This window comes from Callorhinchus milii, unplaced genomic scaffold (genome assembly GCF_018977255.1).
Source record: "Callorhinchus milii isolate IMCB2004 unplaced genomic scaffold, IMCB_Cmil_1.0 Scaffold22, whole genome shotgun sequence".
In the NCBI taxonomy this organism is placed as follows: domain Eukaryota; kingdom Metazoa; phylum Chordata; class Chondrichthyes; order Chimaeriformes; family Callorhinchidae; genus Callorhinchus; species Callorhinchus milii.
In genome coordinates this window covers 10205383-10226774 of record NW_024704763.1, presented here as the reverse complement: position 1 = coordinate 10226774, position 21392 = coordinate 10205383, and the positions used below count along the sequence as shown (strand labels likewise).

Sequence of the window (21392 nt, the reverse complement as noted above, 5' to 3'; positions counted from 1 at the left end):
AACCGGTAACAGGGGGGCAGGGATTCTTCCAACTCAGCTTCTGTTAACGCTACAAGCCAATTGCTGACAGGTAAGATGGTCCTACCTGGAAAAGCAGGCAGAGCTCTCAATGGAAAGCCATGCGGTTTTAGATGCTTAAACTCCACCAATTACCCCATGCCCCAGGGCCCCCAGTCTTCTCTGGAATTTGGTAGGAAAGGGTGCATACCTCCAGGGAGAGAGGCATTCTGCTTCACACATAGGGAAATTTCCATGTGTAGGGGTATTCATACGTGGAACTCTCAGTCTCATATAGAGGCTCTTAAGCATCACAATGGGTTTCCGCATGTCAGACACTTAGTTGATCAAAAAATGTTTCCAGAAACAGAGATAGTTGTTTTGTGTTTCAGAAGTATTTACCATCAATATCAACACGATCTAAAGTACAGATAATTTCAATGTGCCAGACAGATGTCTAAAAAGGAGTAATTTACAGGGTTATGGGGTGGATGGATTGCTCTTTCAAAGAGCAACACTGGTCTGAATGGCCTCCTTCTGTCTGTAAAGTTCTATGGTTCTACAGAAAGACAAGGTTCTTACGCTCGTTTTTCCTCATCAATACTATTTATGTTTCCACCAACAAAGATACGCAACTTGCAGTCACACCACTTTTTCCTTGTAGTTAAGAGATAAGGAACAAGTACAGTCAAACCTATTGGTGATAATAAAATAAAGATTAATTACTGCAATCACAATTTACAGGATTCATTCCTAGCATTTCTCTTTTCTAATACTGACTAAGATCGATGAGTAGAACTTCTATATAGAATGCAGACAATGATACATTTTGAAGTTTTAAATTATTAGGATTCTCAAATGGAAATTAATGCACACTGCAGATATTTTTCTTAAAATCTTCAAATATAGCATTTAAAAAAAAGTTTAATCCAAATTCTTGTCATTATATTAAAACATAGAGCATTGAAGAATAATGTCTCATACCTCCATCATCAAACAGCCACCATACATCTATTGTGCCTTTGCCTTGATTCTTTTGGAATTGAATACTTGCTTCCAGAAGGCGACAATTATAGTCACCAGCAGCTCCAACACTGAAGTCTGCATATGAAACAAGTTATTTTATTGAATATCAATAATAATCTTTACATTTTATGTAGCACCTTTCCCATTGGGAGGATGTCTCAAAGTGCTTCACAAGGTTTACTATAAAGAGTAGTGACTACATTTCGCCGGTGAATGCAGTGTATTTGGGCAGTGTACTCAGTGTGAGAGCTCTATGAATAAGACTGTAACTTAACTAAAACTTGTACTACTACTACTTGCATTTGTATAGCGCCCCTCACACAGGATAGCGTCCTAGCGCGTTTGATTTAAAAATAACATCATTCAGTTTATTCACTACCCTAATTATTGGAATAATTATAAATTGATGGGATATATAAATTTAGTTATGTGGAAAGACTAGAGAAGTTGGGATTGTTCTCCTAAGAGCCAAGAAGGTTAAGGGGAGATTTAATAGAGGTGTTCAAAATTATGAAGGGTTTTGATACAATAGATAGGGAGAAACTGTTTTCTCTGGCGGGTAGGTCGGTAACCAGGGCACTTAGATTTAAGATAATTGGCAAAAGAACCAGAGGGGAGATGAGGGAAATTTTTTTACTCTGTTGTTAGGGTCTGGAATGCAAGTTGTTCTAGTTGTCAGTTTAGACGATATGAGTTCCATTAGGGTTAGGGTTAGATGAGGGGCTTGAAGCCACAAACATTCTGTCTCTGAGGTGAGAGAGCCACCACTGAGCCAGGCTAACACGGAGAGATGAATATTTCTAACATTTATAACTACGAACTTTAGTAAAAAGTTGAACTTTACTTAAGACACTAATTATCACTTGTTACTTTAGGTGAAAGCAGTTTTAAACTTTACCAGCCTTGCATTCGGATCTCTGTAAATACCAATTCAAGTCAAACTCTATCAACAGTTAGATCAGTATTTACTATAGCCTCAGAATCCCACTAAGACATCTCTAGGCCTTAGCTTGGCACAGTTGAAAGCATTGCATTAGAAAGTTGGTCCAAACCTCACATCAACATTTTGTGCAGACACTGCAGAGTTCTAAGTTAAAGTTAAAGATCCCATGGTACTGTTCAAAGCAAGGAGGGACTTTCCTCATGGTGTTCCAGATAAAACTGATTGTTTACTTTATGGCTGTGTGGGACATTGCTGTGCACAAATTGACTGCTGTGTTCCTATAAAATACAGTCACTACATTTCACGACATTTTACAATAAAATCCTGTGACACGCTTTGAGACATCCTCCCGTGAAAGGATTGTGATTATTTATTTGTGTGAAATTCTTGTATACAAACTGGCCACCAAACCACCTACAAACAGTCACTACATTTTAAAGCAATTCCAACTTTGTGTCTCAGTTGCAGTTTTTAAAAAAAATATGAATTACAACAACTTGCAGTTATATAATGGTCTTCACATAGAGTAAACTCTCGGAGCGCTTTGCAATGACAGGGCAGATTCAAAGCAAGAGAGAAGGGAGAGAGGGGAAACGGGTGGTGACCATACATGTGGTTGAAGGTGGATATAAAGATAGTTAGAGAGTGGGTGAGACAAAGAGGTAGAGGGTGGGAGTTCCACAGGTTAGAGGTGCATAAGCTGAAGACTTGGCCAACGATGGTCACGCAGAGGGAGTGGGGCGTGAGCAGGCTCGAGTTAGCTGAGCAGCGGGTAAAAGGAAGAAGAGAAGATCATAGAGGTAAGGAGAGTGAAGGGATTATAAGTGAGGGTGAGGACGGTAAAGTCAATCCGTTAGGAGACAGCGAAGCCTGGCGAGGTCTAGGCCAATACGCATGCGGGGCTTGGTGAGAATGCAGGTGACAGAGTTCTGCATTAATTGGAACTTAGAGATGGTGGAGCTAGGAAGAGCAGTGAGAAGTGCATTTAAAAAGTCTTGACAGGAGGTAACACAGGCTTGAATAAATGTTCACCAGTGACATTTGGTGAGAAAAGTGGATGGGTAATGTGCACTGTATACAGAAAGTGAAAACAAGGGTCTTGGCCAGGATTAATGTTGATCAGTATTTATTACCTTGCTGTGCATTTGCTGGTGGCGTAGTATTGGTATTGAACTTGACAGCTTTGTTTATGAATTTAAGTGAACAAATTCCTTGTTTTCTGTCCTCAGGTTCTTCTCCACTAGCAGCTTTTAATGCCAATGTTTCTTGCTCCTTCTTCAATAATTCTTCTACAGAATAAGTCAAAAAAAGTTTCACATTAGTTGCAGTCAAGTCATAAATAAAACGACCTTCAGGACTTTGGCTTGCAGGGTTATTGGGAGCTGAGTGGGAAATGTCCCTGCCCCCAGTGACTGGTCTTCCCTCACATGCTACCTTGGAGCCAGTTCAACTCCAAGGAGAGCTTGCTTATCCCTGCAGAATAGTGACTTAGTTGGTCATTTGACATCAAACAAGTGCAGATTGAAACGTAGGTACCAGGCTGCCTGCGAGCTGCCTGGTGATCAACTCAACTCAGCATGAAATGCGTGAGAGCTTTGCCACCATCTTCCTGTCCGCAATTCGGACACAGATCTCTTCCCATTGAGTGATGATCCCACAAATTGGAGGTACGGAGCTTAAGCAGCAGCTGCTTATTTCTCTGCAGGCCAATCAAGGTGGATTCCAGCCGCTGGACGTATGAACAGACGTTGGAATTCATATAACTTCTTCCAGTGCAAGGCTCAGAGTTTCCCTATTAGCTATCTGGTGGGCATCTGCATTTTATTGTGGTGGAAGGACTTTTATAGGACCTTATGACGTGCCAGCTGCCATGATGTTCTTAAGGTCCAATACCATTACCAGGCTTAGTCCTCACCAGTTGCTTAAACCAAGTCCTTGTATGAGGGGTCTTGGCAAATAGACATGCCTGCTGTGAAGCTGACTCCACAGCACCCCAGGCGCTCAGACCCACAAAGAAGAATTGTTTCCACACAGATCTCATATACACATTGACCTCCATTGGGACCTTGAAGAAAGACAAAGCATGACCAGAGTGCCCTTCGCCTATTCTCTGTACGGTCCTTAAGGACAGAGTCCAGGCAAAGGTTGGTGTCCCGAGGTGCCAATAAGAAGCAACAATTGGGACTGGTGCCCCTTTTATCTTTCAATCAAAACACTCGATATCTTCTCTCGAGCTGTGTACAACCATGGTTCCACACTAGAGGGAGCCCACCATCATGTCCCACCAGTTGACCCAGTGTTCAAGATGGCGGATGCAGCACAGAAGATCCCCGGGTGAGACTGCAGCAGCTTCTGGGCTGTTAAGGTAGTTAAGCCAACATCTCAGGATCAATCATGGTAAGAAATCCTCTGTTATATGTGCTCAACGGGCAAAGGGCTAGAGTAATATTTAGGGTTTGCTACAAGACCACCAGGCCAAAGCAGGGAGAACGACTTGTCATAATATTAGTAGTGGATGTGAGAAAAAGAAGGAAATACTGATAAAGGACATCTAATCAGCCCAACATAAACTGGGAATGCCCAAGTGTGAGAGTCACTGTGTAAATGTGATTCATGACTGGTTCCTGACTCAGTGTGCCACAAGGAGCAATTCTCTTCAGTGACCCAGTCACTATTCAATGGAAGTAGTTGATCCATTAGGGGACAGTGAATCTACAGCTCCATAATCTTCAGTTTGCCTTGGGAAATAGCACCAGCACGTAACCAGCCTCCAGTGTACAACTTTAGGTGGGTAAACTACAGGGATCTAAATATTAACTCCTAATATCAACAACTAAAATAGTTGTTAAAAGAAACTGAGGGGAGGTGAGGAGATTTTTTCCCCAACGAGTTGTTGGGATCTGGAATGCATTGCCTGAAAGGCTGGTGGAAGCCGATTCGATAACAACTTTTAAGAGAGCAGCTAATTATTTGGAGAGGACAAGTTTGCAGAGCTATGGGGAGAGTGCAGGGGAGTGGGGTTGATCAGGGCTATGGGGAGAGCGCGGGGGAGTGGGGTTGATCAGGGCTATGGGGAGAGTGCAGGGGAGTGGGGTTGATCAGGGCTATGGGGAGAGCGCGGGGGAGTGGGGTTGATCAGGGCTATGGGGAGAGTGCAGGGGAGTGGGGTTGATCAGGGCTATGGGGAGAGTGCGGGGGAGTGGGGTTGATCAGGGCTATGGGGAGAGTCCAGGGGAGTGGTGTTGATCAGGGCTATGGGGAGAGTGCGGGGGAGTGGGGTTGATCAGGGCTATGGGGAGAGCGCGGGGGAGTAGGGTTGATCAGGGCTATGGGGAGAGAGCGGGGGAGTGGGGTTGATCAGGGCTATGGGGAGAGTGCGGGGGAGTGGGGTTGATCAGGGCTATGGGGAGAGTCCAGGGGAGTGGGGTTGATCAGGGCTATGGGGAGAGTGCGGGGGAGTGGGGTTGATCAGGGCTATGGGGAGAGCGCGGGGGAGTGGGGTTGATCAGGGCTATGGGGAGAGAGCGGGGGAGTGGGGTTGATCAGGGCTATGGGGAGAGCGTGGGGGAGTGGGTTGATTTGGAAGCTCTTTTCAAAGAGCAGCACAGATATGGTGGGCCGAATGGCCTCCTTCTGTGCTATATAATTCTCTGATCTGAGGGCTGAGCTGGAGGCATTGACCAGGGGGCATTACTCAAGCACAAATCAGTTGAGGATGGAGTTAACTCCCACATGTATACGGATGACACCCAACTCTACCTTTCCTCCTCTACCCTCAACTCCACGACCCCCGATGTCCTGACAGCTGTCTGTCCGACATTGAGTCCTGGACGAGAGACAACTTTCTTCAGCTCAACGTGCGCAAAACTGAGGCCCTCCTGATTGGCTCACGTCAGCGCCTCCGCACCTCAGGCGCTGACAGCATCAGCTCCAAACCGCACTCTCCACCTCTCAAAGCCATCAGGAACCTCGGGGTTCTGTTCGACCCTGAGCTGTCCTTTCTCCCTCATATCCGCACCACAACTGGCACCGCCTTCCATCACCTCCGGAACATCGCAGACTACGGCACTACCTCACCCCTCACGCGGCTGAAACTCTGGTCCACACCTTTATCAGCTCAAGGCTGGACTATGGGAACTCTCTCCTCGTCGGCCTTCCCGGCCCTCCCTCCACACTGCAGGTCATTCAGAACTCTGCAGCTCGTGTACTGTCCCACAGCAGACACCGCGCCCACATCACTCCCACCCTCACCCTCACCATCGCCCTCACCCTCACCATCGCTCGCCTCCACTGGCTCCCCATCCCCCAGAGGATCGAATTCAAGATCCTCATCCTCACCTACAAGGCCATTCACGGCCTCAACTCCCTCCTACCTCTCTGACCTACTATCCCCCTACCTACCTGCCCGTACCCTCCGTTCCTCTGGCTCCGGTCTGCTCCACATCCCCCACCCCAACCGCCCTACTATCGGTGGCCGGGCCTTCAGCCTCTCAGCCCCGAGGCTCTGGAACTCCATCCCCCAGTGCCTTCGCCGCTTCCTCCCTTTCCTCCTTCAAGGCCGGTCTCAAGACCTTTCTCTTTGACCTTCAGCCTTCAGCTCCCCTCTCGACTCTCTACTCCCTCCTCACTCCCTCCCTCCCCTCACCCTGACCATTTCCCCCCTCCTTGCTCCCTCCCTTCCCTCCCCTCACCCTGACCATTTTCCCCTCCTCGCTCCCTCCCTCCCCTCCCCTCACACTGACCATTTCCCCAATGCTCGGATCCTGACCCAACTGTGCAGCGCCTTGGGACGTCCTCCCGACGTGAAAGGCGCTCTATAAATGGAATCTTGTTGTTGTTGTTGAGGAGGATAAATCCCTTAAGAACATTATGCAGCGCACGCAGGGCAAGTCTATACCCAGGGAACAGGGCAAAATAAACACAATGCACCAAAATGGATCAGTTGGAAAATACAACTAACAAAAACAAGCAACAAATTGCATTTATACATCAACTTTCATTTTGGGAGGACATTCTAAGATGCTGGACAGTCAAGGGTTTGCACTTGAGCTAGTGGTTGGAGTTAAGACGGGTGAAAGGCATGCAGGATGAGGTGGGATGATGACTGAAGGCACGGTGAAAGAGGAAGGTCTTGAGATGAGCCTTGAAGGAGACAAGGGAGGAGGCGAGGCAAAGGGATTCCGGGATAAAGTTCCAGAGGGTAGGGATAAAAAGACTGATGGCCCAACCGTTGATGGTGGGGACAGCAGAACAGGGGCCCGAAAAGCAGAGGGAGCAGGCAGGTAAGGTAAAATAAAAAGGAGATAAAGAAGAAAAGGACGATTTATCAAGCCAGTAGGTAAAAAGGAGAGAGTTTGGTCTGGTCATGCTTGTTTTTCTTCAAGGAGTAGCCCCACAAACAGTCATGGACTGGTGACCAAATTGTTATTATTTTGAAGGGACTATTACCCTCAGAAAGCGATCCACCAATCAACTAACAACTGGGTTCCTACTTACTGCCAGGTAAACAGAGGCGTTTTAGAGCAAGGAAATTTGCCAAAATTTCGCCATGCCGGGAATCAAACCCAGGTCTCTCGCTTGCAAGATGAGTGCTCTAACCACTGAGCTACAGGACTCCACTGGTGCTATCCTCCTTCGGGGTAGGGGATAAGCAGGGTCTCTTTGGAGCTGAACTTGGGAACAGAATGTAAAAATCGCGCCAGCACTCTGTGGCGGTCTTTATTCCGGTTCCTGAGCCAGGTGGGTCCGCAGTGTTCTAGGGCACTGCTGATGACAGCACAGCCCGGCCTGGCTCATCAGCAGGACCTGGAAGGGCAGAACAGTCACTGGGGGCTGGAAATCTTCCCACTCAGCTCCTATTTACCCTGAAAGCCAAAGCAAAGCCCTAACAGTTAGGATGGTCCTAGCTGGACAAGCAGCAGGAAAACTTGACAGGTAACGATATCAATGACAAGCGGGGTTAGCTGTTTAGACTCCAGCAATTACCCCAGCACATACTTTGGGCCCCCAAGTCTTGGCTCTTGCCAACCTGCGCCTAATACTTTCTGGAATTAGGTAAACAGGATGCGTCCGTCCAGGGAGAGACAGTCCAGCAATCTATCTCTGGGATTTCCACGTGTAGGTGGGATGCATGGATATCTTAGCTTGATTTGGAATGCATGTTGATGGGTTTCCACATGTGTCAAACACCCGGCTGGGCAAAAGAAGAGACAACATGGAATTTCTGGTCATAAAGCATTAACTTAGTTGTGAAAGACGAGACACCAGTTACTTCAGTCAGTTGGCACCTGAAAGATCATCTGATTTAAGTTTTAAAGGGACAGTTATGTTTCCCAATGAGACTAAGGGATTTCCTGCCGGTTAAATAATGAATATGGAGCAAGAGTTTTCTGGTTATGTTGACTGTGAGCATCACAACAACAACAACAAAATTACATTTATAGAGTGCCATCACTTAAAATAGTGATGTTTTATTTAACATTTCTTTGCTACCACAACTTACTGATTAGTGCAACTGCAATTGTCGATCTTACCTTGCATCTGAAGTATGTGAGAGATGTCAAACCCTTGGCTAATTCTGAATATAAGCAAACCATATTCAAAATCAAACGCATCGCTGGAAGCAAAAATGGTAAGTCAGTTATATCTCAAAACACATACATGGATACATTTCAATCTCACAGTTTAAATTAATTTAGCTCATAATATTTTGCATTTTTTCAAATGTAAATAGTAATTTTACAGAAATAAAATTACAGTAATTAAGTTTCTTATTAAAAGAGGAGCAAACAAACTAGGCCAATTCTTTCTCCACAAATTACTCCTAGCTACAAAATTGTATTTGACCTGAATGTGGAATCCATGTTTTCCTCTGTTCCTCGTGACCCACCTGCTCAGCTGAGGCTTCTTTACTGATGTGTTACAGGGAGGAGCCAAGTGGGTACTGAGGCAACTCCATTTAACACAGGTGCTTTGAAACTTCCCTGGGAACTAATCTGGAGCCAACTGACTCCCAAGAAAGTGGAGTACCAGAGGAAACATCCCCATTTCCTGAGGTGGAATAGTGGAGTCCTGTAGCTCAGTGGTTAGAGCACTTGCCTCGCAATCGAGAGAACTGGATTCAATTCCCGGCAGGGTGAAACGTTGGGCAAGTTTCCTTACTCCACACACCTGATAATAATCCCTCAAGAAAATAATAAATTGGTAATTTCAATCCACAACTGTTTGTGGGACACTGCTGTGTGCAATTGGCTGCCGCATTTCGTCCACAAATATACAGTCAATTCACTTTACAATCTTATGTGAAGCGCTTTGAGACGTCAAGAAGATGTGAAAAGCGCTATATCAAGTGCAAGGATTATTATTATTATTATTTCCAGAACCATGTGATACAGTACATAGGTAGTTCAAGACATATGTGCATCCGACCGCCAGGAAAGTGGAAGGAGAACTAAATGGACTTTGGTCTTTTTTTCAATCTAACATTTCTTATGTCCTATGTCAGAGTACCTACATTAATTAAGACACAACTGGTTATCCCACAACTGTAGCCCTGGAAGAGTGGAACAGCTGCAGAATGAAAATAAAAAGTCTGTTCTGTGCTTCTTAGGGATCAAGCAGCCTTTTTCTTCTAGAAGTACTTTGAACAGAAGTCCCCCCCCCACTAATTTCCTCTCCTTTTATTATATCTAAACAATAGTTTTCGTCAGAGATGAATTTTATATGATTTGTTCACCATGAAAAATATAGTGAAAAAATGAAGACCTGATCTTGCCATATTTTTAGTAAACTAAATGTCTGCCTCCAAATGTCAAATAACCCTAAATCAAACAGTAAAAAGCACTTACTGTAAAATGCCAATGTAAGTCTCAACATCCTGAGGACTGGTATTACGCCAATCTTTTTTGTATCCAATCACTAGAGTATTGGGCTTCATTCGACCCAATCCAGAAGCCTAAAGAAATAATAGAAAGATGTTTGTTTAATTGGATATGTTTCCGGTAACGATTGTTTAAATAGTTTGGCATATTCCATCAATAAGTCTCCTGCCTGATTTTTTTGCCTTTTTCGTGACATAAAGTTATTTTATTGCACAGTTGATCTGAAAGCCCAATATCTTCATATTAAATTTTGATATAGTCATATCACATTGAATCCCAATCTTCTCCATTCTGTTTAGGAGGTTCCTGCACAAAGAACACTCAAACTTCAACAAGAAACACAAAGAAGATTAAAAAAAAAGACCATTGTTATTTGAAATTAACCTGAATTCAACTACTTCAGAGAATTTTTAAATCAAAACTTCTTCTTTACAAAACAGGTTAAAAATATCCAAAATTAAGTCAAACCTTCAAATTATTAAATGATTTGCTGCTTTTTTGCCAATTAGTACAGTTCTATCTCTTCACAGGGAATTTACTGAGTTTAATGAAATCCATTGCTTCACTTTAGTGAGTATAAAAATACTCCCGATTCCACTTATTTTCAACATATTACACAATACAAGGGAGGCAAGATATAATTAGATTTTATAGTTAAGTGTTGAGTGCAATACCCACAGTGCCTTCAGGATTTGAGGTCACAGCAAGAGACAGGGCTGAGTAATAAAAGGCAAAATACTGCAGAAATCTGAAATAAAAACAGAAATCACTGGGAATCACTTTACAGTCTATTCTGTGAAGCACTTTGAGATGTCGAGAAGACGTGAAAAGCACTATATCAAATGCAAGAATTATTATTATTATTTAACACTCAGCAGGTCAGACAGCAACTACGGAGAGAGGAAAGTGTTATTGACCTGAAAAGTTAACTCACTTTCCTCTCTCAATAGATGCTGCCTGACTTGCTGACTTTATATTAGGGCTGAATAACCTGAAGTAAACTCTTTACTCCATCGCGTAGGTTGTCTCCTGCCACCGCAGCATAGAAGGCTTTCTTTTTGTGCTTTGCCAGCCAGTTCTGATATTTCTCCATGCTCATGTTAATTTCACTTACAGTTTGCTTCTGTGAACCCTGAACAGAAAACACAGGGAAACAAGTGTATAACAAAATACATTTGTATAGTGCCTTTGCCGTCGGGACAATGTGCTAAGGCACTGGACAGTTAGGAATTTGGACCCGATCAGGGGGTTGGGATCAGGCGGTGGTGGGCAGGCAGGGTATGGGTAAGAGGGTGGCCAAAGGCACGGTCGAAGATGAGGGTCTTGAGACATGCCTAGAAGGAGGCGAGGGAGGGAGTAAGACTGTGGGATGGAGTTCCAAAGGGTGGTGGCAGAGAGGATGAAAGCCAACCACCGATGGTGGGGCAGGCCGGAGCCTGCTAAGCGGAGGGAGCGGACAGGTTGACATTGGGCTGGCAGGTCACAGAGGTAAGGAGCAAGGCCGTGGAGGGCCTTAAGAGTGGTAGGGGTTCCTGGGGAGAATAAACTCCAGCACAGAGGACTTGAGCTGATGGCCATACCCTTCTATGTAATACACATGTGAACTATAATATTTTTGTATATTTCAGGAAATCAATTACATAGCTATGAGTGATATGGCACAGAAACAGGCCATTCAGCCCAAATACATGTCATTTTGAAACCATTTTTTTTCTATAAATTATTTTAAAATTCCCCGGATTGTACCAAGTATCCAAGATACTGCATATACATACTAAGTAAATCTGGATTCAGGTAAAATGTTTCCAATTGCTCAAAATTGTTATGCACATTTGTAATATAATTACCATAAATACTTGACTACATATGCACAGACTAAAATTCTTGGTAAAAGAAAGTGTCAAATCCAATAAAGCTGGTCTGGACACAGGTGATCCCGTCAATACGATGCACTGTGGCCTAAAAGAAAAATTACAGTAATTACTTTTCCAGGTAAGGTTCATGAATTTATAAATATTTCTGAAAATGATCCTGAAGATTTTCTGGGATACAAATTCTTGCAACTTGATTAGTATCGTTCTAGAGAACTTTTTTTTACATAAAGTTATTTTTGTTTCATTTTTCAATGCTATCCAAATGTTATTACTGTCCAAATCTGATCAAAGGACATTCTGAAAAATTATTATGAAAAAATAACAAATAGTACCATATTAAGTTTACAAAAGGCTGTAAAAAAAAATCATTGTTATTTGAAATTAAGCTGAATTCAACTTCTTCAGAGAGTTTTTAAGTCTTTCTCTCCGATGTCTACCTTCGACATACCTGAAGTTCTTAATATGATCATTCACCCCAGTCAATGAAAGGGCATCTTGAAGCGCAGTGACATAAGACATGGCCTGTGCTGAAGATCCCCAATTCACCTCTGTCAAATAGAGTATTGTAAAGTAAGCACAATCTGAAGCAATGATACTCTTACAGTATCAGATTGCAACTGAGCTTTTTTTTAATAGTAAATTATAACTTATTAAATGAAGTATGGAACTGAAGCCTATTACTGACACTAAAGTGCTCGACTGCAGTTAAAATTACAGTTAATATTCACTCACAGCTATCCACACAGGGCAGTTAGACCGTCGTTGGCAGATAATCTAGGGAGGAAAACTAGCTGCAACACAATCTCTTGGCACAGGAATCAAATATATTTTTTTGTGAGACTAAGAGATTTTGGGGCAAGGGGGCAGGAGGGAAAAAAAACTTAGGTACATAAAATTTAATATGAATATTCTAAAAAATAACTTCAATTTTTTTTAGTGCTCTTCATGTTGGATAATGTCTCAGAGTGCTTCACAAGGACAGGGTCAGGACCAAGCAATAATAACTTGCATTTATATAGCATCTTTCACGCAGGACAGGGCCTCAGAGCACGGTACAGTGGTGGGGTTCAACGCACTTGTGCTCGGCCCCTCAATTTGGCATATTCGGGCCTCCTGAGTTTCCCTCGCCTTCTCCGTGCCATCATCAATGGCTGAGTCTAAACCTCTGGAATACCTTACCTTTATCTGTCTTGATCCATATCTATCTGTTTTAAAAACCCACCTAAAAACCTACCTTTTCATATGAAGATTAAAGTCTTAAGGTGGGATTTAAATATAAAGAGAGAAAAGTGGAGGGGTTGACTCAAGGAGTTTCAGAGGTTAGGGGAGCAGCAACAGAGAACAGGGAGAGAGGTGGAGATGATAGTCATTGTCAGAGGTAGGCTTCCTTCATGTCCTCCCCCACACCATCTGCCCCACCATCGCCATTTGCCCCCGCTCTCTGGAGCTCCATTCATGGAGTCACTCCAACTTGTCCCCTCCCCTCTTTCAGAGCACATTAACACCTAACCCTTTGACCGCGCTTTTAGTCATCTGTTCCCCCTCCCCATCCCACCTCCCTCGGCTTCCACCTCCATCTCAGGTGCCCAGCCAGCAGTATCGAGCTAAGGCGCTGCGTAAATGTTGCTTATATGGCCTGCGGACCTTTCTCAAATAGGGTATCAGGTGCACGTCAGCCAAAAGGTTGGTCCCCGCTGAGCTAAGCTGTCACTCTAATGCAGTGCTGGGGCTGCTTTGTTGGAGGTGCCGTCTTTCAAGCTAGACTTTAAACCGAGGTCCTGTCTGTCTGTTCAGGGGGCCATTAAAGATCTCATGGCACTATTTGAAAAGAGAGGGAGTTTCGCTCAGTGTCCTGGCCAACAATCCTCCAAATAAATTGGCAATTCAGTTCTTTTACTGGGACATTGCTGTGCGCAAATTGGCTGCCACATTTGCCGACAAAACACATGGTCATTGCAATTTATATAACCTATGAAGTGTTTTGAAATGTCCTCCCGACATGAAAGGCCTATACTAAAGGTCAGGAATATTATTATTACAGGTAGGGCAAGGGCAGGCACTGTGGCCACGATAAAGAAAATCAGTCTTGGCTAGGGACTGAATGTGAGGAAGGATTATTATTCTAATAATAATTTGTTATCTCGTTTCAATCTTTGAAACTGAAAAACATGTTACTGTTTAGTTTTAACAGGATTTACATTAAACAAATACAGGGACCTATGAACATGACATTAAAATTCTGATTATTCTGTAATTTGAAGGGAGAAGCAAAATCTCTTACCAGGTTTCTTGTAAGTCACATATATATAAAGGAAGAGTACAATTGCAACTGTGATTACAGCTGCCCACCAGTTAATAACAAACATCACAGCACAGCACAAGACAGCTCCAAACAGCGATACCCACATGTTGTAAAATTTAAATGCTGGTCGCCACCCTGTTAAAACATCAGTTATAGAAAGCATTTACATTTTAAAATCAGAGGTCTTAGAAACATCACAAATATAAAAATATGCATCCAAAATTGAGCTGAACTAAACAATCAATAAAAAAATGCAGAATAATGGTTAGGCCTCAGCTCGAGACTGTGCTCACTTCTGGGCCCCACACTTTGGGAAGGATGTCAAGGCATTGGAGAGGGTGCAGAGGAGATTGACCAGGATGGTACCAGGAATGAGGGACTTCAGTTATCAGGAGAGGCAGAGAAGCTGGGATTATTCTCCTTGGAGCAGAGAAGGTTAAGAGGTTAATAGAAGTTTTCAAAATGATGAGGGGATTCGATAGGGTGAACAAGGAGAAACTATTCCCACTGGCGGGTGGGTCGGTAACCCGAGGAACCATTTAAAATAGTTGTTAAAAGAAACAGAGGAGAGGTGAGGAGAAATGTTTTCACACAGCGAGTTGTTGGGATCTGGAATGCATTGCCTGAAAGGCCGGTGGGAACCGATTCCATAACGGCTTTTAAGAGAGAAGCAGATAATTATTTGGGGAGGACAAGTTTGCAGAGCTATGGGGAGAGCGCGGGGGGGAGTGGGGTTGATCAGGGCTATGAGGAGAGCGCGGGGGAGTGGGGTTGATCAGGGCTATGGGGAGAGAGCGGGGGAGTGGGGTTGATCAGTGCTATGGGGAGAGAGCGGGGGAGTGGGGTTGATCAGGGCTATGGGGAGAGAGCGGGGGAGTGGGGTTGATCAGTGCTATGGGGAGAGAGCGGGGGAGTGGGGTTGATCAGGGCTATGGGGAGAGCGAGGGGGAGTGGGGTTGATCAGGGCTATGGGGAGAGAGCAGGGGAGTGGGGTTGATCAGTGCTATGGGGAGAGAGCGGGGGAGTGGGGTTGATCAGGGCTATGGGGAGAGAGCGGGGGAGTGGGGTTGATCAGGGCTATGGGGAGAGAGCGGGGGAGTGGGGTTGATCAGGGCTATGGGGAGAGAGCGGGGGAGTGGGGTTGATCAGGGCTATGGGGAGAGAGCGGGGGAGTGGGGTTGATCAGGGCTATGGGGAGAGCGGGGGAGTGGGGTTGATCGGCTATGGGGAGAGAGCGGGGGAGTGGGGTTGATCAGGGCTATGGGGAGAGAGCGGGGGAGTGGGGTTGATCAGGGCTATGGGGAGAGAGCGGGGAGTGGGGTTGATCAGGGCTATGGGAGAGAGCGGGGAGTGGGATTGATCAGGGCTATGGGGAGAGGCGGGGAGTGGGGTTGATCAGGGCTATGGGGAGAGAGCGGGGGAGTGGGGTTGATCAGGGCTATGGGGAGAGGGGGGAGTGGGGTTGATCAGGGCTATGGGGAGAGAGGGGGGAGTGGGGTTGATCAGGGCTATGGGGAGAGAGTGGGGGAGTGGGGTTGATCAGGGCTATGGGGAGAGAGTGGGGTTGATCAGGGCTATGGGGAGAGAGTGTGGGAGTGGGGTTGATCAGGGCTATGGGGGAGAGGAGTGGGGTTGATCAGGGCTATGGGGAGAGAGTGGGGGAGTGGGGTTGATCAGGGCTATGGGGAGAGAGGGGGAGTGGGGTTGATCAGGGTATGGGGAGAGGGGGGGGGGGGGGGGGGAGCAGGCTATGGGGAGAGTGGGGGAGTCAGGCTATGGGGAGAGAGTGGGGGAGTGGGGTTGATCAGGGCTATGGGGGAGAGGGGGGAGTGGGGTTGATCAGGGCTATGGGGAGAGCGGGGGAGTGGGGTTGATCAGGGCTATGGGGAGAGAGTGGGGGAGTGGGGTTGATCAGGGCTATGGGGAGAGAGTGGGGGAGTGGGGTTGATCAGGGCTATGGGGAGAGAGCGGGGGAGTGGGGTGATCAGGGCTATGGGGAGAGAGTGGGGGAGTGGGGTTGATCAGGGCTATGGGGGAGAGAGCGGGGGAGTGGGGTTGATCAGGGCTATGGGGAGAGAGCGGGGGAGTGGGGTTGATCAGGGCTATGGGGAGAGAGTGGGGGAGTGGGGTTGATCAGGGCTATGGGGAGAGAGCGCGGGGGAGTGGGGTTGATCAGGGCTATGGGGAGAGAGCGGGGGAGTGGGGTTGATCAGGGCTATGGGGAGAGAGCGGGGGAGTGGGGTTGATCAGGGCTATGGGGAGAGAGGGGGGAGTGGGGTTGATCAGGGCTATGGGGGGAGAGCGGGGGAGTGGGGTTGATCAGGGCTATGGGGAGAGAGCGGGGGAGTGGGGTTGATTTAGGGATAGCTCTTTTCAAAAAGCCGCCCTAGACACGATGGGAAGAATGGACTTCTTCTGTGCGTTATAATTCTATGAATAAAGATGTAGTATGACTTCCACAAAAAGTACCAATTCCTAATCAATTCCAAGACAACATACAAAAACTTTTCGTTTGGGTTCTGTCACATCCACACCACAATCCAACAGTTTAATAAATACTGACCTGGAGATTTTGAATATGAAGCATGAAAACATGAAAAATTGATGAGTGCATACGAAGCCAAGAAGAAGTTTGAGATAATGGGAGCAATAGTGTTCAGTTCAGCTAAAAAAATAACATAACCATCAGTGATTACATGTCAGAATTCCCGAGAGTGCCTTACAATGAGCAGAATATGTTCATAGGAATAATAATCCTTGCATTTGATAGAGCACTTTTCTAGACGTCTTCTAGCAGTGGGCACAGCAGTGTTTCACAAACAGTCGTGAATTGAGTGACCAAATTACTATTTGTTTATTCAATTTTCTTGAAGGATTATTAGTAGGCGTGTGGAGTAAGGAAACTTGCCCAAGGTTTCACCCTGCCGGCAATCAAACCCAGGTCTCTCGCTTGTGAGGCGACTGCTCTAACCACTGAGCTACAAGACTTCAAGTCCTGTATACACTTATAAATAGCACATAGAGTTTTTGAAAATAGCCAAATGTTATTTTTAATTTAAAATGTTCCCATTGATTGGAAGATTGCAAATGTGACACCACTATTTAAGAAGAGTGGGAGAGAAAAGATGGGGAACTATAGACCAGTTAGTCTGACATCAGTGGGAGGGAAAATTCTTGAGTCCTAATTAAGGATGTCATTATGGGATTCCTGGAAGACCATAACAAGATTAGGCAGTCAACATGGCTTTACAAAAGGGCTTAACTAATCTTTTAGAGTTTTTTGAAGATGTATCTGCAGGTTAGAGAGGGGGGAACCAGTAGATGTAGTATATTTAGATTTTAAAAAGGCATTTGACAAAGTGCCACACAAAAGGCTATTGCACAAGGTTAAGGCCCATGGGATTAATGGGAACATATTAGCATGGATTGAAGAGTGGCCAACGGGTAGAAAACAGAGAGTAGGGATAAATGGTCATTCTCGAATTGGCAGGAGATGTGACTAGTGGAGTGCCACAAGGATCAGTGTTGGGCCTCAACTATTTACAATTTACATCAATGGTCATTGAATGTAACGTATCTAAATTTTCAGATGACACTAAACTCGGTGGGAGAGTAAGCTCTGAGGATGATGCAAAAAGATTGCAACGGGATATAGATAGGCTTGGGGAGTGGGCGAGTAGGTGGCAGATGGAATTTAATGTGGGAAGTGGGAAGTTATTCACCGAGGTAGAAAAAATAGAAAAACAGATTATTTTCTAGAGGGGGAGAGATTAGATAGTGTTAAGAGTGCAGAGGGATTTGGGTGTCCTTGTACACCAGTCTCAAAAAGTTAGTTTGCAGGTGCAGCAGCAACTAAGAAGGCGAACGGCAAGTTAGCGTTCATTGCAAAACAACAACAACAACAAGATTCCATATATAGAGCGCCTTTCACGTCGGGAGGACGTCCCAAGGCGCTGTACAGTTGGGTCAGGACCCGAGCAAGGGGGAAATGGTCAGGGTGAGAGGAGGGAAGGGAGGGAGCGAGGAGGGGGAAAATGATCAGGGTGAGGGGAGGGAAGGGAGGGAGCGAGGAGGGGGTAGAGAGTCGAGAGGGGAGCTGAAGGCTGAAGGACAAAGAGAAAGGTCTTGAGACCGGCCTTGAAGGAGGAAAGGGAGGAAGCGGCGAAGGCACTGGGGATAGAGTTCCAGAGCCTCGGGGCTGAAGGCCCGACCACCGATGGTAGGGCGGTTGGGGCGGGGGATGTGGAGCAGACCGGAGCCAGAGGAACGGAGGGTACGGGCAGGTAGGTAGGGGGATAGTAGGTCAGAGAGGTAGGAGGGAGCGAGGCCGTGAATGGCCTTGTAGGTGAGGATGAGGATCTTGAATTCGATCCTCTGGGGGATGGGGAGCAGTGGAGGCGAGCGAGGGTGAGGGTGAGGGCGAGGGTGAGGGTGAAAGCGAGGGTCAGGGTGAGGGTGGGAGTGATGTGGGCGCGGTGTCTGGTGCGGGACAGTACACGAGCTGCAGAGTTCTGAATGACCTGCAGTGTGGAGGGAGGGCCGGGAAGGCCGACGAGGAGAGAGTTCCCATAGTCCAGCCTTGAGGTGATAAAGTGTGGACCAGAGTTTCAGCCGCGTGAGGGGTGAGGCAATGCCGTAGTCTGGCGATGTTCCGGAGGTGATGGAAGGCGGTGTCAGTTGTGGTGCGGATATGAGGGAGAAAGGACAGCTCAGGGTCGAGGGGAACCCCGAGGTTCCTGATGGCTTTGAGAGGTGGAGAGTGCGGAGCTGATGCTGTCAGCGCCTGAGGTGCGGAGGCGCTAACCTGAGCCAATCAGGAGGGCCTCAGTTTTGCGCACGTTGAGCTGAAGAAAGTTGTCTCTCGTCCAGGACTCGATGTCAGACAGACAGCTGTCAGGACATCGGGGGTCGTGGAGTTGAGGGTAGAGGAGGAAAGGTAGAGTTGGGTGTCATCCGCATACATGAGGGAGTTAACCCCATGTCTGCGGATGATGTCACCACAGGGGGAGCATATAGAGGGTGAAGAGGAGGGGACGGAGGACAGAGCCCTGAGAGACACCACACGAGACAGTGCGGGGGGTGGAGGAAAAGCCATTCGTGGAAATAAAGTGAAGACGGTGGGAGCGGTACGACCTAAACCACTCAAGGACAGGGCCTTGAAGGTTGAGGTGGGAGGACAAGCGGTGGAGGAGGATAGCGTGGTCGACCGTATCGAATGCTGCCGATAGGTCGAGGAGGCAGAGGGAGCCCTGGTCACAGATGGTCAGGATGTCATTGGTGACCTTGACCAGGGCGGTTTCTGTGCTATGAGCAGCACGGAAACCCGACTGAAGGGGTTCGAATAATGAATGGGTGGAGAGGAAAGAGCGCAGCTGAGAGGTTTAGAGTACAAGAGTAGGGAAGTCTTGCTGCAACTGTATAGGGCTTTGGTGAGACCGCCCCGAGAGTATTGTGTGCAGTTTTGATCTCCTTATTTAAAAAAGGACATACTTGCCCTCGAGGGGGTGCAGCGTAGATTCACTCGGTTAGTTCCTGGGATGAGGGGACTGACCTATGAGGATAGGCTGAATAAACCAGGGCTGTATTCTCCAGAGTACAGAAGAATTAGGGGGGATCTTATTGAAACATATAAGATTCTTAAAGGGCTGATAAAGTAGACACTGAGGGTCTGTTTCCCCGGTGGGAGAATCTATAACCAGGGGTCACAGTCTTAAAATTAAGGGTCAGCCTCTTAGAACAGAGTTGAGGGAACATTTCTTCACTCAGAGGGCAGTGAACTTATGGAATCCACTCCCCCAGAAGGCTGTAGATGTCAGTCCTTGAACATCTTCAAGGCTCAGACTGATAGATTTTTAAAAAATAGAGGGATTAGGGGATATGGGGATAGGGCAGGTAATCAGAGTTAGGTCAGAAGATCAGCCATGATCTTATCGAATGGCGGGGCACAGGCACGAAGGGCCGAATGGCCGTCTCCTGCTCCTAATTCTTATGTTCTTAAAATGTTTGAACAATTATGTTAATCCCTCTGCCAATGCATCACAGCGATATAATGTTGATGACGTTCCAAATATTGATCCTCTCTTTGTCAGATTATGGTTGTTGACTCAGACCGTGTTCTTGCTCATTTGACAATTTAGATATTCCCCACTGTGAAGTAATACGCGAGTTGTTCATCTGTTGATGTTAATCACTCAAATACGAACAACTCTCACATTACATTAACCCTATGCTTTCCTCTCTCATCAAAATCATATTACAGTAAGATACCTACAAATCCTCTTGTGTATTGTGACTAAGTACAGGATATAATGGAACATGAAACTGGATGTGAAACCAGAGCTTTAAATACGAAAATGTGTTGCCGAGATAGCCTCTGCCTTTCTACTCACAGACCCTGATCGTATAAAAAGCAATGCATCCTGTAGGTTCAATTATGTGGCTGTTCCTATCATTGAAATCTCACAAGCCTTACATGCATTCTATTGAAGGCATTTCACCAGTAAACAACAAGCAGCAAGTATTACATTAATAGGAAGTCAAATCCACAAGTCGAATGTGAGACTGGCTTCACCAGGGGCCATCACCGTATATTCACGGTGTTTAACATCAAATACTGCTAACTGTTTATTACTGTATATCTGTTTGGGTTCCATAAAATCCATAATTATCCTGGAGTGAGGCAAGACAGCAGGTTTGATGGGCCTGCACACAGCCAGCTGACTTGTATGTACAGGCCAGTTCCTGAGCTAAATTAAAAATAGCCAACCTCTGGGTCATTGCCAGCTTCACTTTCTGTTTCCTGCATACGCACAAAGCAACCTGATGACCCAGAAGTTGATCTTTTTCGTGCAAGAAGCTAAAACGTTCAACTTCCATTAGGTGGCCGCTGACCTCATCGTCTGCTCTCCTTAGTCGCAGTAAAGCAGGAATGACAATGACAGCCACTTAATAAGCCAAGATCTTTAATGACCATCTGAACAGGCAAGTCCCACAATGGACTTTGTTCATATCAAGCTTGCCTCTGAATTGGAAGGTTGTGGGTTTAAGCCCCATGTAGGGATGAGCTTTGCCTATGAAGCCTAGCTGACACGTCAATACAGGTCTGTGCCTCTGCTTCATTGTTGCACATCCCATCCTTTGGATTAGAGGTTGCACCAAAGTACCATCTGTGCCATCTATGAGTTCAAAATCCTTTTGTGGGGTTTGCCATACGTCCTGAACTCGTTTCATAGAAACCATAAAAACTTACAGCATAGAAGGCCATACAGCCGACCATATATATTTAAACAACAAGATTACATTTGTATAGCGCCTTTCACGTCAGGAGGACATCCCAAGGCGCTGGACAATGTACAGCATTTCAGACCCGA

The 21392-nt window shown here is 46.0% G+C and overlaps 1 protein-coding gene and 1 long non-coding RNA gene across 4 annotated transcripts in view; both read right to left on the bottom strand.

The window, feature by feature from the left end:
- slc12a1 (solute carrier family 12 member 1) overlaps nt 1–21392 on the bottom strand; it is a gene marked incomplete at its 5' end in the record, with an annotated part of 48018 nt that overhangs the window by 6908 nt on the left and 19718 nt on the right. For 2 of the 3 annotated variants that reach the window (XM_042343080.1, XM_042343079.1), the window contains 10 exon segments: nt 580–691; nt 982–1098; nt 3100–3255; nt 8500–8582; nt 9814–9920; nt 10838–10978; nt 11694–11805; nt 12169–12268; nt 14002–14157; nt 16586–16687. In XM_042343080.1, the coding sequence (XP_042199014.1) occupies nt 580–691; nt 982–1098; nt 3100–3255; nt 8500–8582; nt 9814–9920; nt 10838–10978; nt 11694–11805; nt 12169–12268; nt 14002–14157; nt 16586–16687 (1186 nt within the window). 3 annotated transcript variants of the gene reach the window in all.
- Nucleotides 10129–10805, bottom strand: LOC121850588. The gene is made up of 3 exons (XR_006085672.1): nt 10781–10805; nt 10525–10594; nt 10129–10172 (listed from the first exon to the last, which is right to left on the bottom strand). It is a non-coding gene; the product is annotated as an uncharacterized LOC121850588 (long non-coding RNA).